Raw genomic sequence first — 15,274 nt, forward strand, 5'->3', positions numbered from 1 at the left:
GATGCCTTTTAAATGTTGTAATCTGCCACTTTCCCTGACTGCTCACTTTGTACACACACCATCCTCTGCATGAAAAAGTTACCCCTCAGGTCCTTCTTAAATCTTTCCCTTCTCAACTTAGCTTTGCACTGCCCCACCCTATGAAAACGACCTTGACTCTTCATTCCCTCCATGTCCTTCATGATTTTATAAACCTCTATAAGATCACCCCTCAGCCCCTCACCCTCCACTAAAAAATATCACCAGCCTTTTAAGCCTCTTTCTAAAGCTCAAAAATCTCCAATCCCAGCAACATCATTGCAAATTTTGTCTGCACTATCTGAGGTTTAACAACATCCTTCCTATCTTGTAAACATCCCCTGGACCCACCCATCCCACGCAAGGAAATCATTTCTTCGATATGGGGCCCAAAATTGCTCGCAATATTCCAAATTTCATCTGACTATGGCCTCTACAGCCACAGCAGTACATTTCTGCTCTTGTACTCTCTGCCGTCTTGAAATGAGTGCTAACAATGCATTTGCCTTCCTTACTGCCAGCTGAACCTGCATGTTAACCTGAAGAGAATCCTGAACAAGGACTCCCAAATTCCGTTGTACTTCAGATTTCTGGAGCCTTTCACCATTTAGAAGATAATCTATTCTTCCTACCAAAGTACATAACTTCACACTTCCCCAAGAACTATTCCAGCTGCCACTTGATTGCCCACTCTCCTAGGAGAAAGTGAGGAATGCAGATGCTGGAGTTCAGAGTCGAAGAGTGTGGTGCTGGAAAAGCACAGCAGGTCAGACAGCATCTGAGGAGCAGGAGAATTGACATTTCGGGCATAAACACTTCATCAGGAATGTGGGGGGCCTGGAGGGCTGAGAGATAAATATGAGAGGTGTGGGCTGGGGAGGGAGTGTAGCTAGGAAGGCGACTGGTAGATGATGGGTTGGGGGGTGGGTGGTGATGGTGATTGTCCAGAGCAAAGGGTGGAGTGGATAGGTGAGAAGGAAGATGGACAGGTGGGAGAACTACAAGATGGCAGTGCCAAGTTGGAGGATAAGGTGGGAAGAGGGGAGATGAGAAAACTGATGAAATTGACATTGATGCCATGTCTTTGGAGGAAGATGAGGCTTTCTTCCTCCAGGCTTCTCGGATTTGGCGGAGGAAGTGGCTCATGTCCTTGGCAGAGTGGAAGGGGGAGTTGAAGTGGTCAGCCACAGGGCAGTGGGGTTGTTTGGTGCGTGTCCCGGAGATGTTCTCTGTAACGTTCTGCGAGTTGGTGTCCTGTATTCCCAATGTAGAGGTGACCACGTTGAGAACAATGGACACAGTAGATGAGGTACTTGGATGTGCAGGGAAATCTCTGCCAGATGTGGAAGGATCCTTTGGGACCTTGGATGGAGGTGAGGGGGGAGGTGTGGATGCAGGTGGCAAGGGAGGGTGGGTTGATTGGGGCATGATCCTAATGAGGGAGTTGCAGAGGGAATGGTCTCTGCAGAATGCTGACGGGGTTGGAAATACATCCCTAGTGCTGGGATCTGACTGTCGGTAGTGGAAATGGTGGAGGATGATGTGTTGTATTTGGAGATTGGTGGGGTGGAAGGTGAGGACCAAGAGGGTTTAGATTAGATTACTTACAGTGTGGAAACAGCCCAACAAATCCATACTGACCCTCTGAAGAGCAACCCTTACATTTATCCCTTCATCTAACACTACAGGCAATTAAGAATGGCCAATTCACCTAACCTGCACATTTTCGGATTGTAGGAGGAAACCGGAGCACCCGGAGGAAACCCACGCAGACACTGGGAGAATGTGCCAACTCCACACAGACAGTTGCCTGAGGCAGGAATTGAACCCAGGTCTCTGGTGGTGTGAGGCAGCAATGCTAACCACGGTGCCACCATGCCACCCATCATACTTGTTACAGTTGGAGGAATGCGGTTCAAGGGTGGAGGTGTGGAAAGTGGAGGAGATGCACTGGAGGACATGGTTGTCCTTGTGGGAGGGGAAATTGAGGTCTTTGAAGTCAGAAGCCATCTGTGATGTTCTGGAATGGAATTGCCCCTCCTGGGCACAGATACAGTGGAGGCGGAGGAATTTGGAGTAAGGGATAGCATTTTTACAGGAGGGGGTGTGGGAGGAGGTGTAGTCCAGGTAGCTGTGGGAGTCAGTGAGTTTGTCGAAGATGTCCGTGTTGAATTAGTCACCGGAAATGGGGACTTAGAGATCCAGGAAAGGGAGGGAGATGTCTGAGATGGTCCAGGTGAATTTAAGGTCAATGTGGAAGATACGTGAAGTTGATGAACTGTTCAACCTCTTCGTGGGAGCATGAGGTGGCGCTGATACAGTCATCGATGTAGCAAAGGAAAAGGTGGGAATAGTGCCCATATAACTACAGACTATAACGTTTTACTTGTCCTGCTCTGTGGATGCTGCCTGGCCTGTGCTTTTCCAGAGCCACACTTTTTGACTGCCCACTATCCTACCCTGTATAAGTCTTTCTTCAGTCTCTCAGTCTCCACAACACTACCTGTTTCTTCACCTATCTTTGTTGCTAATTTTCCAGATGACACGATGCTTTCAGTTCTTTCACCCAGACTATTTATGGTTTCTTTTTGTTCCAGGCTGACATACCCAATAGATTTGAAATGAAGCTACATAGAGGTAACATTCTGGAGGAGTCTTACCGACGTATTATGTCATTAAAACGACCAGACGTACTAAAAGCCAGACTTTGGATCGAATTTGAGTCGGAGAAAGGACTTGATTACGGAGGTGTCGCAAGAGAGTGGTTCTTCCTTTTGTCTAAAGAAATGTTCAATCCTTACTATGGGCTTTTTGAATATTCAGCCACGTACGTATGTAATACCTTTCATCTACAATAACTTGCCCTCCTACATAGAAATACTGTAACAACAATTTCTTTAATTAGCAAACACCTTGAAATTCATGTCGGCAGGCCAAAATGTCTATTTGATCACTTGCACCATTTGTTGTAATCAAGGATAATCTGTACCTTTTTCAAGTGCAGCCTTTTTCCAACTTATTTACTACACTTCACTAACAAGTATACATCAATCTTAGTTCTGAAATGTTGAATTGTCTAGGTTGAGCAATGTTTTGGGGTGAGAACAATAGATTTCTATAGCTTCATGTGTGAAGAGGTGCTTTCTGACTATTCTGAACACGCTATCTCTAACTTTGAGGTTCTGCCTCTTTGCATTAGACTCTCATACTAGAGGACATAGTTTCTCTATCTATTCTGTTAACTCTCTTAAAACATCCATTCAGGAGGAATTCATGCAACTTTGATCATACAAATGAATTAAAGTTAGAAGCCTAATCTGTTGCATGTAATAAACTAACAGATCATCTATTTTGTGATATTAAAGATGAAAATCTCAACAGAAATGAAGAACTGTTGAACAGTAGCAAATAAAAAGTTAAGTCAATGTCACACTTGCATCCATACCGATTTTGGGGAGCTCCATCAACTTCTGTCAGTTGGGTTCCACATTACTTCCAGTCAGAAGTTTCAAAATTCAAATGCTACACAGTCGTAATCATATAATCTAGAATAATATCTCAACACAGTGTGAAGAGATTTTTTTTGTATTATTAGAAATGACATTTTAAAATTAAAGTGAGAATCTGACTTTTCCAATGGACATTGAAACTCTTGAATACCATTTGAAAAAGATTATTGAAATCTTGTGATGTCCTGACAAGTATTTTTCACTTTTTGAGTGTCACCTAAAACCATACTGTGTATTCACTTATTGTTTCTGAGCACATTGTGTTGGTTGAGTATCAGATATGTACAAAATACAAGATTGACTGCAATAGAAAGGTAGTCACTGAGTCAATCTGATGACATAAGAACATAGGGAATAGGAAAACAATTAGCATTATTCTAGTCTGCTTACTGTGCAGTAAGATAATAGCTATTATGTTATATCAATTCAACTTTCCCACTTCTTTCAATTTCCTTTCATTTCCCCTAGGGCCTAAAAGCTATTGATCCCCCTCTTGAATAGAGCCAACAGCCAAGTACCCTGGGTCACTGGGCAAAGAATTCCAAAGACCTCCAACCTTCTGAATGAATAAATTTCTCTTACTCTCATTTCCGACATGTTTAATCTATTGTTTTGAGATTATGATCTTAAATTGCTGGATTTTCCAGCCAGAAAATGAGCCTTTCACCATTATGTCTGCCCCTCGAAGAATTCTATTTTGCAATAGTCAGAGGCTTTATATCTGTAGATTTCCTTCAGCTGTTTTTGCTAGCTGAACATTTAAAATTGTTGACTGCTGGCAACAATACGTGAATTAACTTAATCATTTCTGCATTGATTTTGTTTGAGATTCTCTTGATTTGGAAGTGCACAGCTGGGTTTTTATTTATTCCAATATCTATGTGAATATGTATGTTGAAGATATCAATACACAAACCATTCTTCGGCCTAGGCTGAAATGATGCTTGAAATTCAAATCACTTGAAACTTGCTTGATCATGATGCACTGAAGCACAGGATGTCTCAAGAGATTGATTTTTACATTTGCTTAACTCACCCATATTGAACAGTGCCTAATTAGTTTCTTCAGTATTTAGAGCTTCTTTTTAATATACATCTCAAACAGGGATAACTACACACTTCAGATCAACCCGAATTCTGGCTTGTGCAATGAAGACCATCTTTCTTACTTCAAGTTTATTGGGCGTGTGGCTGGAATGGCCGTGCACCATGGAAAGCTACTGGATGGTAAGCTGAATGGTTTGTTTATGAAGTGGTGCTTACAAGTGAGCATATGTTAACCAGAATTGTTAAATCATTACGCAGTTTGACAAACGGAGACATTTAAGGAAATGTTGGTATGAATCACAAAAGGGCAATGAATCATAAAACCAGGTGGCCAGCACTGTATATCTATTAGAATTTGGTTGTAGAAAAAATTCCTTTTGTCTCCTGATTGTGATATGAGTCATTCCTCTTCCACCATTATTCAGTTTGTTTTCAAAGTTAAAGCACTGAGCCTTTCATGCAATAGACAACCACACTGCATTTTCTTTGCTTGGAACAGGCGATTGTTTATGAAGCATGATTGCCATTGAAAAGGCTTTTCAAAAGCATTTTGTATCGAATCCGGAACTCAGGGACATACTGTCAGAATGAGAAATCAGCCTTTAAGTACTAAGATAAGGAAAAATTTTGTTCATTCGATGGCCTGCTTATTCTTTGAACTTTTCCAATGCCAAGAGCTGTGACTGCTCATTCATTGAATGTACTGAAGGCTAACGGGGTGTCCCTACAAGACATCACTGAGCCGACTTAAAGGAGCCTTAAAGAATTAATGTATTTTTAATTCTGAACATTAAAATTGCAAGCAAGGAAAGCATTGAACTGTAGAACTGTACAGTTAAGTTGTTATTCTCCTTGAATGGTTTACGTATTATATCATTCTTATATCAAAACCAAATGCATTTTTTAAACAAGATGAATCTGAATGAAACAGGATTTTGATGAAATGGGCCAGTGGGCTGGAGAGTGTCAGAGTTTAATTTAGATAAATGTGAGGTGCTACATGTTGGAAAGGCAAATCAGGGCAGGACTTATACACCTAAATGATAAGGTCCTGGGGACTGTAACTGAACAAAGAACCTTGGCATGCAGGTTCATAGCTCCTTGAAAATGGAGTCGCAGATAGATAGGATAATGAAGAAGGCATTTGGTATGTTTTCCTTTATTGGGCATAGTTAAAACTCAAAACCAGTCCAAAAGTTTTATGTGGAAGTACAAGCTTTTGGAGTGCTGCTTCTTAGTTGGTGCATTGTGTATAGGAGTTGGGAAATCATGTTGTGGCTGTAAAGGACATTGGGTTGACCACTTTTGGATACTGTGTGCAATTCTGGTCTGCATGATTTAGGAAGGATGTTGTGAAACTTGAAAGGGTTCAGAAAAGATTTACAAGGATGTTGCCAGGGTTGGCGGATTTGAGATATAGGGAGAGGCTGAGTAGGCTGGGGCTATTTTCCCTGGAGGGTCAGAGGCTGAGGGGTGACCTTTATAGAGATTTCATAAAATCATGAGGGGCATGGATAGGATAAATAGACAAAGTCTTTTCCCTGGGGTGGGGAGCTCCAAAAAAAAATAGAGGGGATAGGTTTAAGCTGAGAGAGGAAAGATTTAAAAGGGACCTTTGGGGCAACTTTTTCAGGCAGATGGTGATTCATTTATGGAAAGAGCTGCTAGAGGAAGTGGTAGAGGCTGGTACAACTCCAACATTTAAAAGGCATCTGGATGGGTATACAAATAGAAGGGGTTTAGAGGGGTATGGGCCAAATGCTGGCAAACGGGACTAGATTAATTTAGGATATCTGGTTGGCATGAATGAGTTGAACTGAAGGGTCTGTTTCTCTGCTGTACAGTTCCATGACTCTATCAATAATCTAGTAATGCTATCAATAAATAGTGATGTTTTGCCTAGAACAAGTGCAAATAGATAAATGAACAAGCACTTTCCTGCCCCAATGGCAACAATCTAGAAGAACTGTCTACAAATTGGAGGGTAGCTAATGGAACCCTTCTATTTAAGAAAGGAGGAAGGGCAAAAACTAGGAAACTAAGACTAGTCAGCTGATGGTGGTAGTGGGGAAAATGCTGTGTCTGTTATAATGGAATTAAGAGTTGTGCCTTTGGAATACAGTGGCAGGATTGAATAGAATCAACATGGATTTACAAAAGGGAAATCATGCTTGACCAGTCTACTGGAATTCTGGATTGGAGGATGTTCGATGGAGTTGAAGAAATGGAGCAAATAGATATTTTTTACTTGGACTTGCAAAAGGCTTTCAACAGAAGTCCCACACAAGAACTAGTTTCCAAAATTCAAGTGCACGGTAATGGGGGGATTGATGTATGAAGACAGTGAATTGGCTAGGATTACATTCACTGGGGTTTAGAAGAATGAGGCCTGATTTTGTTAGAAGGCCTATAAAATTTTAACAGGATCAGGCAGGATAGATGCAGGAGGAGTGTTGCTGATCATGGGGAGTCCAGAACCAGGTGTCACAGTCTGAGGATAAGGGGTAAACCATTTAGGCCTGGGAGGACAGGAAATTTCTTCAGAGTAATGAGCCTGTGGAAATTTTAACCGCTGAGAAGCAATTGAGGCTAACACCTTGTGCAACTTCAAGGAGGAGTTGCATATAGTACTTGGGGCTAAAGCAATCAAAAGATATGGGGATAAACCAGGAACAAGTTATTAAATTGAATAATCAGCGAAGATCATAATGAATGGCACAGCAGGCTCAAATCGCCTACGCATGTTGCTATTTTCTGTTTCTAAAAAGTGGGACAGATGCATGCGTACAAATTCCTCTTGAAGCCATTTTGTATCTTGATTTTGGAAGTCCATCACAATTCTTTCAATGTTACAATCCTGGAACTCCCGCCCCAACAGCATGGTGAGTCTACCTATGCCAAATGGACAGCTGTTTCTCCCATGAATGATAGTTTACATGGTGGTCATGTGACCAAATTGATACGGTCTCTCTTCGGTATGTTATTAACAGATTGCAGGTTGCGTGAATATTTTCATCTCTGTGGATAATGATATTTTGATAAGTTTCCATTCCATTTCTATAACTTTGATGATGATGTTGCAGTGTCTAATTGATCAATGTTTTGTTTTAAAGAGTAGAGAGGAGGATTGGTGGCAGCACACCATCTCAACCATTAGCTGATTGCGATTGTTCTATAGTATAATGCCATGAAATAACTCCTGTTAATACTTGACTAATATTTTAATTTGCTAAGCTTTTGTGCTTATTCATTTTCCTTTGATTGTAGGCTTCTTTATAAGACCATTTTACAAGATGATGTTAGGAAAACCCATTACGCTGAAAGATATGGAATCAGTGGTGAGTACTAAAGAAACTTTTCAGTTCCTGCCAATAATCATTAGACAATCATAAGTCAGTCATACACTCATTTATCTCTCTCTCTCTTATTGACTCTGAAATTAGTTGCAATATCATTGGAGTGACATTACCTCTGGCTTTCCATTGTCTTCCTTGGGACTACACAGGATTGTTGCAATGTGTTGTCCCATTGCATTACCTAAACTAGCAACACATTCTAAAGACTGCGATATATTTGAATTTAGATATTCAATTTGTGCGGGGCAAGATTGTATTTTTTGCCATTTTTATGAATGCAACTACTTGTGTGAAATTTGGGTTACCTTAAGGAATATTTATAAAAGTATTTTCAAAAAAACTGAATAGGTTTGAATGAGATATAACTGAACATTTTCTCAGCTCCTATATGTACAAAACATCACAGCAGGCACTTGGTAATGAAGTATGCTAAGTGGATGGTGTAAACTAAAAGGGGTTTTAATGACATTCTTTAAAATCAGCCAGTGTTATTAGTTTATACGCATCCATGTGTGATCATTCTGTATATCTTAGTTACCGTTTTGAGTGAATGACTGTTTTTTCAGTTGTGTTGTCATAAGTTTTTTTTTCTGCTGAACTGCTATCAACATAACATGAACATTTTGTTGGAAAGCTTAACGTGGCATGACAGGAAGAAGAAAGAATTTTACAAACTGTATCTAGTGATAGTGGTAATGCCACCAACAATGAGTGGTACGCTACTGAAAATAAATGCACTGTTTTGCTTGTACAAATTCAATCATTGATTCCATATTCACTGACCATTTTTAATAAACTACAACTCACACTTTTTTGGTTGTTCAGATACTTTTTATAGTCTATTTCTTGTAATAGTTTTAATTGCATGCATTACTTCTCGTTTTGCATCTATTATTGAAGATAAGTACTGGCTGTGCTTGGAGATGTCACACTTTTTAAGGTGGGCTGGAAAGTGTATCAAAGAACAAGCAGATGCAGAGGTCTGTTCCGGTGGAAAGCAAAAGAGATGAAATGACAAAAGAAATGGTGATGAAAGACACAAAGAAGTGCTCCTGAATCAGATGGTCACTGCAAATTTGTTTTTCTCCTATAAACATTTCATAAGCTCCTGAAACTTGGGTTGCTCTTTTTCAGGATGGCGAATATTTCAATTCTTTGAAATGGATTCTTGAAAATGACCCAACTGAGCTCGACCTCCGGTTTTGTATAGACGAAGAAAATTTTGGGCAGGTATGTAGATTACTAACCTCCTGAACAGATTTCAATATTGCAATATTTCAAGTTAATCACATTGATTTTTATAAATGAAGCATGAAATTGAACCTTTAAAAACACCTGTTAAAAGCCATTTACCCAAGCTGAACCAAGTAATCGTTTGTGGTTCAATAGATCTTTACCTCTCAATTTTAAATCGATTATCACAATTACCTTTTTTCTTAAAATTAATCTTGGGACATGAGTATTGTTGGCTGGCCAGCAGTCCCCACCCCCACCCTCCTCCAGCTTATCTCTCCACACTTCAGGCTCACTGCCTTTATTCCTGATGAAGGGCTTTTGCCCAAAACGTTGATTTCGTTGCACTTTGGATGCTGCCTGAACTGCTGTGCTCTTCCAGCACCACTAATCCAGAACTTGGCCAGCAGTTATTGCCAGCCCCAAGTTGCCCTTGAGAAGGTGTTAGTAGGCTGCCTTCTAGAACTGATGCAGTCCATTTTAAGTTGACCCAAAATATCCTTAGCGAGGGAATTCCAGGATATTGACCCAGCGTTAGTGAAGAAATAATTCAAATGGATCAATATCACAGGTTAGAGGAGCAGGAGAATTGACATTTTGGGTATAAGCCCTTCATCAGGAATCTGGATTAGTCGGTTCCTTAGGCAGGCACTGAGGAAGGAGATGTGGCTGTGGTAGCGAAGAACTTCAGGGCAGAGGATGGGTGTAGGGTGTGCAGTGAAAGAGACATTCACTGAGACCCTTGTATAGAGAGAGAGAGAGAGGAGGAGAACCTCTTCAAGGTAGGCATCCTTGGAAGAGGCATCACAGTCGGGTTGAAATCAACTTGGTACTAAGATTGAAAAATGCTAGTGAAATATACAGCAGGTCAGTTCGTACAGATTTTGTGCTGTAATTAGAGAAAGCAAGTCAATTTTGTAAATGCATTTGGTAATTTTAAAATCATGGTAGGAGAAAGTGAGGACTGCAGATGCTGGAGATCAGAGTCAAGACTGTGGTGCTGGAAAAGAACAGCCGGTCAGGCATCTGAGGAGCAGGAAAATCGGGTATAAGCCCTTCATCACGAATGGGGAAACCCAAAATGTCGATGATTACGACCGAAATGTCGATTCTCCTGCTCCTCGGATGCTGCCTGACCTGCTGTACTTTTCCAGCACCACACTCTTGACTCTGATCTCCGGCATCTGCAGTCCTCACTTCTTCCCAATGTCACAGATTAATCTGTTTTTGTTTGAGTATCATCTTTTTTCACATCCTGTCCGTTGTGCACCTTCAATAATTATCATGTCCTTTGTAGACCTATCAAGTGGATCTGAAACCCAATGGTTCAGACATGGTGGTTACTAATGAGAACAAAAGAGAATATATTGAGTAAGTGAATATTCATTTTATTTAACTGTCTTTCACTTTTCAATATCTTCTTTGAACTCTTCCCTCAATGATGCATGTTAAATATTCTCTCGTATTGTAATGGATTTTCTTCTGGGCTTTTGTAAATTGCTCTCTCAAATGTTATGATCACTAAACAAATTGAAATAAAAGATCTGTATGTATTTTTGATTGATACCAGATTTTCTGCACATCCCTGTCGGAACCAGAAGATCTGATGAGCTTTGTGCTTTTTCGTACAGTGCAGTCTCAAATTAAGGCAAAATGCTGCTGTTTCCTTGGAGCATTTCCAATTATATATCAGATTGGCAGCCTCCCTAGTCACTTGAAATGTTAAACTGTGTAAGGATATCAAATAAAAAGACAATTTTTTTTTTAAACATTTTTTTCTTGGTACTAAGGTTGAAAAATGCTAGTGAAATATACAGCAGGTCGGTTAGTACAGATTTTGTGCTGTAATTAGAGAAAGCAAGTCAATTTTGTAAATGCATTTGGTAATTTTTAAATCATGGTAGGATAGATTGCAAATTCTGTCTCCTGTTTAAAAAATTGGGCTGCCTATTCCAATAATTAGCTACAGTATTTACAAAGCTGAAGATAAGATTGAGTCTTTTGGCTGGCTTCTGAGTCTGATTTTTACTTTGTTTCTCCACCTCTAGTTTAGTCATCCAGTGGAGATTTGTAAATCGGGTGCAGAAACAGATGAATGCCTTCATGGAGGTAATGACTGGTTTGTAAAGTAGAATTCAACATTCATGTTGAACTGTCTGTTTCATATGCCAACAATGTTAATTTAATCATGACTTGTAAGATGTTAATTGCAGAAAGGAGTGTGTGTAGCAGGGTTTCTATTTGTATATCTTTTGAATTCTAAATGCAGAGTGATGCCAACAGTGTGGGTTACATTCCAACACCATCTAAAATAAGGACTCTCCTTTTCAACATACCTACTTGCTTGAAACGTGGGAACTCTCAGGTTAAACTACCACCAGTTTGTGCCTCTCACTCAAATGAGAGGACAGACCCATGGTTTGATAGGACAGTGCTGAAAATGTGTTGCTGGAAAAGCACAGCAGGTCAGGCAGCATCCAAGGAGCAGGAGAATCGACGTTTCAGGCATGAGCCCTTCTTCAGGAATGTCCGAAACGTCGATTCTCCTGCTCCTTGGATGCTGCCTGACCTGCTGCGCTTTTCTAACAACACATTTTCAGCTATGATCTCCAGCATCTGCAGTCCTCACTTTCTCCTATTTGATAGGACAGTAGCAACTTTAACATTTTACCTTGCTGTCCACAAGAGTAAATGCAGGATGAAGTTCTGTGATCTCAAAATGAAACATTTTGCATATCCTGTGAAATTTGTTTTCTGTAGCATCTTTTATCCAGACATCTGTTTTGTTTGAATGATTTGTGCTAGCAGCTCATGTAATATTGGAGCAAAACATTCATGCAGTGCTTTAGAGATACCACAAGGTGGTGCTCAGCACACTTTACCTCATGTCATGCAGGCAGCGCAACGTAGCATTGATGTAAATTTAAGAATAACTGAGATATAGTAGTTTTCTTAGAATGATTTTGATTTCTTGTGTCGCTCAGTGTGTTAGATCTTCAGTTTTGCCTCTGTGAAATAAAGTAAATAAACATATATTTGGACAACATAGTATTAAACAGTGACTACAATAATGTGTGGGCAATAGCATTTATCAGTTTATAAAAAAAACCTTTTATGCAGCCAAGTGTTGTAACTCATTGAAGAGTCCATGAAATTTAGCCATGGAGCAATAGAGAAGAAGTTCAGCTTCAAATCCTGTTGCTGCAGGATACTAAGCAGCAGCCAAGCCCTTTCTCACTAGGAATTAAAGCAAAATGTTACTGTTTCTGTGGAGTTGTAATTCTTAATTATGTACCAGATTGATTTGGAGATGCCGGTGTTGGATTGGAGTGTACAAAGTTTAAAAATCACACAACACCAGGTTATAGTCCAACAGGTTTAATTGGAAGCACACTAGCTTTCGGAGCGCTGCTCCTTCAGGTGGTTGTGCTGATGAAGCACCTGATGTCCTGGTGAACCACCTGATGAAGGAGCGTCGCTCCGAAAGCTAGTGCTTCCAATTAAAGCTGTTGGACTATAACCTGGTGTTGTGTGATTTTTAACTTTTATATACCAGATTGGCAGCTTCCTCAGTCACTTGGATTGTTAAACTACGTAAGGATAACAAAGAAAAAGACAAAGATTTTTCAAACTTCTTTTTTCTTGGTACAAAGATTGAAAAATGCTGGTAAATATACAGCAGGTCAGGTAGTCTCTATGAAGAAAGACAGAGTTAACATTAACACATGGTAGAACAAAGTGTGCAGTGGACACTGAAAGTCTGCAAAGGGCTATAGTTAGGTTACATGAGTGGGCAAGGGTCTGGCAGATAGAGTACAATGTTGGTAAATGTGATGTCATCCATTTTGGTAGGAATAGCAACAAAATGGACTAATATTTAAATGGTTAAAAATTCCAGCATGCTGCTGTGCAGAAGGACCTGGGTGTCCTTGTGCATGGATCACAAAAAGTTGGTTTACAGGTGCAACAGGTAATTAAGAAAGCAAATGGAATATTGTTCTTCATTGTCAGAGAGATGGAATTTAAAAACAGACCAGTTACGCTACGGCTATATAGGGTGTCAGTGAGGCTACACCTGCAGTATTGTGTACAGTTTTGGTCTCCTTACTTGAGAAGACATGATCAGGTAGTGCTGATGTTAGACTGGGGTGGACAATGTCAGAAGTCACACAACACCGGATTATAGTCCAACAGGTTTATTTGAAATCATGCGACTTCATCGGACAAAGTGGCAGTACTCCAAAAGTGTGTGATTTCAAATAAAGCTGTTGGACTATAACCTGGTGTCATCTGACATCCTAAGTTTGAGCAAGGATGTACTGGTATTGGACGGGACGCAAAGAGCTTCACTGGGTTGATTCTGGAGATGGGAGGATTGGCTCATAGGAAAGATTGAGTAGATTAGGACGATGCACATTGGAATTTAGAAGAATGAGGAGGGATCGTACAGAAATATATAAAATTATGAAGGGAATAGATAAGAAAGAAACAGGGAGGTTGTTTCTACTGGCAGGAGCAGATTGAGGACTGCACATACTGGAGATCAGAGTTGAGAATGTGGTGCTCGAAAAGCATAGTGGGTCAGGCAGAATCTGAGGAGCAGGAGAATCAACGTTTCAAGCAAAAGCCCTTCATCAGGAATGAGGCTTATGGGTTGGGAGGGGCGGGGGGTGTGTAAAGAGAGAGGACTAAGTTGAGAATGAACTTGTTCACCCAAAGGGTTGTGAACCTGTGGAATTCCCTGCCCAGTGAAGCAGTTGAGGCTAACTTATTGAATGTTTTTGAGGAAGGATAGATTTTTGAACAGTGCAGGAATTAATAGTTAAGGGGAGTGGGTGAGTAAATGGAGCTGAGTCCACGAAAAGATCAGCCATGATCTTATTGAACACCAGAGCAGGCTCAATGGGTCAGATGGTCTACTCCTGCTCCTATTTCTCATGTTCTTTATGTTTCAAATTCATCAGAACTGTTAAACTAGTGAAAAGATGGTTCTGATGAATGGTCACGACCTGAAAAATTAAATATTTTTTTCCACAGATGCTTCCTGACCTGTTGAGTTTATCCAGCATTTTTTTCTGTTTTTATGTCAGATATCCAGTATCTTTTTAATTTAGATTATTAGAGTAGTACTTGGCTAATTTAATTCTTAACTAAAAGAAGTGGTAACATATGGATATTTATTTGAAATATGATTATTTGTTGTAGTGTTCATGTTTTCCACACAACAGTGACCAGTCTTTTCTTTCACAAATCCATTTGCAGGGCTTCACGGAACTCATCCCAATCGACTTGATTAAAATATTTGATGAAAATGAACTTGAGGTTTGTTTTTGTTCTGTCTCTTTTTTTTCTGTCTTCAGTTATAATCTTTAACTTCTTCTCCAACTTTGACTTGCCCAACACCCGTGGGAAGCTTAAAACAAAACTCCATTGGTAATGTTGGCTGGTTGTAAAGGATCAGAATTACCCAGTGGTTCAACTGAAGCACAGCAATTATCTTTTCACAGTTTCCAATTTGAATCAACAAGATTGTACAAATTAATCAAATCCACTTTTAAACTAGATTGTAGCCAGATCTAGTCCATATTTGTATCAGTTTTTTTTAAAAAGTAAATATGTTTTTGTGCTTGTGTGCATTGACATTTGCTGTTGAGCTTACAATGGTGATCTAGTTCCAACCCTGGTGGTTAATTTGAAACCACAGACTTGAGATGCTTTTTCTTGCCTTAATATTTCACAAGAGCCTCTTACTACTACTCTCTTTCACTTCTGATCCTGTCATCAAATCCTTCCATTTCATTCTCCCTTGTGCAGTTTATCTCAACTAATTCTTATGATGGTGGGTTTCTCATTCTTACTATCATTGGGTAAAAACATTTTTCCACAAGTATAAGCATCTTCTAGACATTTCACCCATGTAGCCAAAGCATTGGGAGATCAATACAGTTGTGCTATTATTTTCTTATTGATTATATCTAACGCTGATCAAAAGTGGTTGACTAACTATAGAATTAAATAACTTGCATCTTTACCTAAGGCTTGTGTGTCCCTTGTACTGAGATAATATAAATGCGAGATGCTGCATTTTGGGAAAGCAAATCTTAGCAGGAC

The 15,274-nt window shown here is 39.9% G+C and overlaps 1 protein-coding gene across 5 annotated transcripts in view; it reads left to right on the forward strand.

Moving 5' to 3' along the window:
* nedd4l (NEDD4 like E3 ubiquitin protein ligase) overlaps window positions 1–15,274 on the forward strand; it is a 464,330-nt gene that overhangs the window by 422,165 nt on the left and 26,891 nt on the right. For all 5 annotated transcript variants that reach the window (XM_060852432.1, XM_060852504.1, XM_060852582.1 and 2 more), the window contains 7 exons: window positions 2,616–2,845; window positions 4,633–4,754; window positions 7,842–7,912; window positions 9,065–9,160; window positions 10,461–10,534; window positions 11,212–11,272; window positions 14,426–14,485. In XM_060852432.1, coding sequence (XP_060708415.1) covers window positions 2,616–2,845; window positions 4,633–4,754; window positions 7,842–7,912; window positions 9,065–9,160; window positions 10,461–10,534; window positions 11,212–11,272; window positions 14,426–14,485 — 714 coding nt within the window. The remainder of the gene's footprint in view (window positions 1–2,615; window positions 2,846–4,632; window positions 4,755–7,841; window positions 7,913–9,064; window positions 9,161–10,460; window positions 10,535–11,211; window positions 11,273–14,425; window positions 14,486–15,274) is intronic.

The sequence above is a fragment of the Hemiscyllium ocellatum genome, chromosome 1 (assembly GCF_020745735.1).
Source record: "Hemiscyllium ocellatum isolate sHemOce1 chromosome 1, sHemOce1.pat.X.cur, whole genome shotgun sequence".
In the NCBI taxonomy this organism is placed as follows: domain Eukaryota; kingdom Metazoa; phylum Chordata; class Chondrichthyes; order Orectolobiformes; family Hemiscylliidae; genus Hemiscyllium; species Hemiscyllium ocellatum.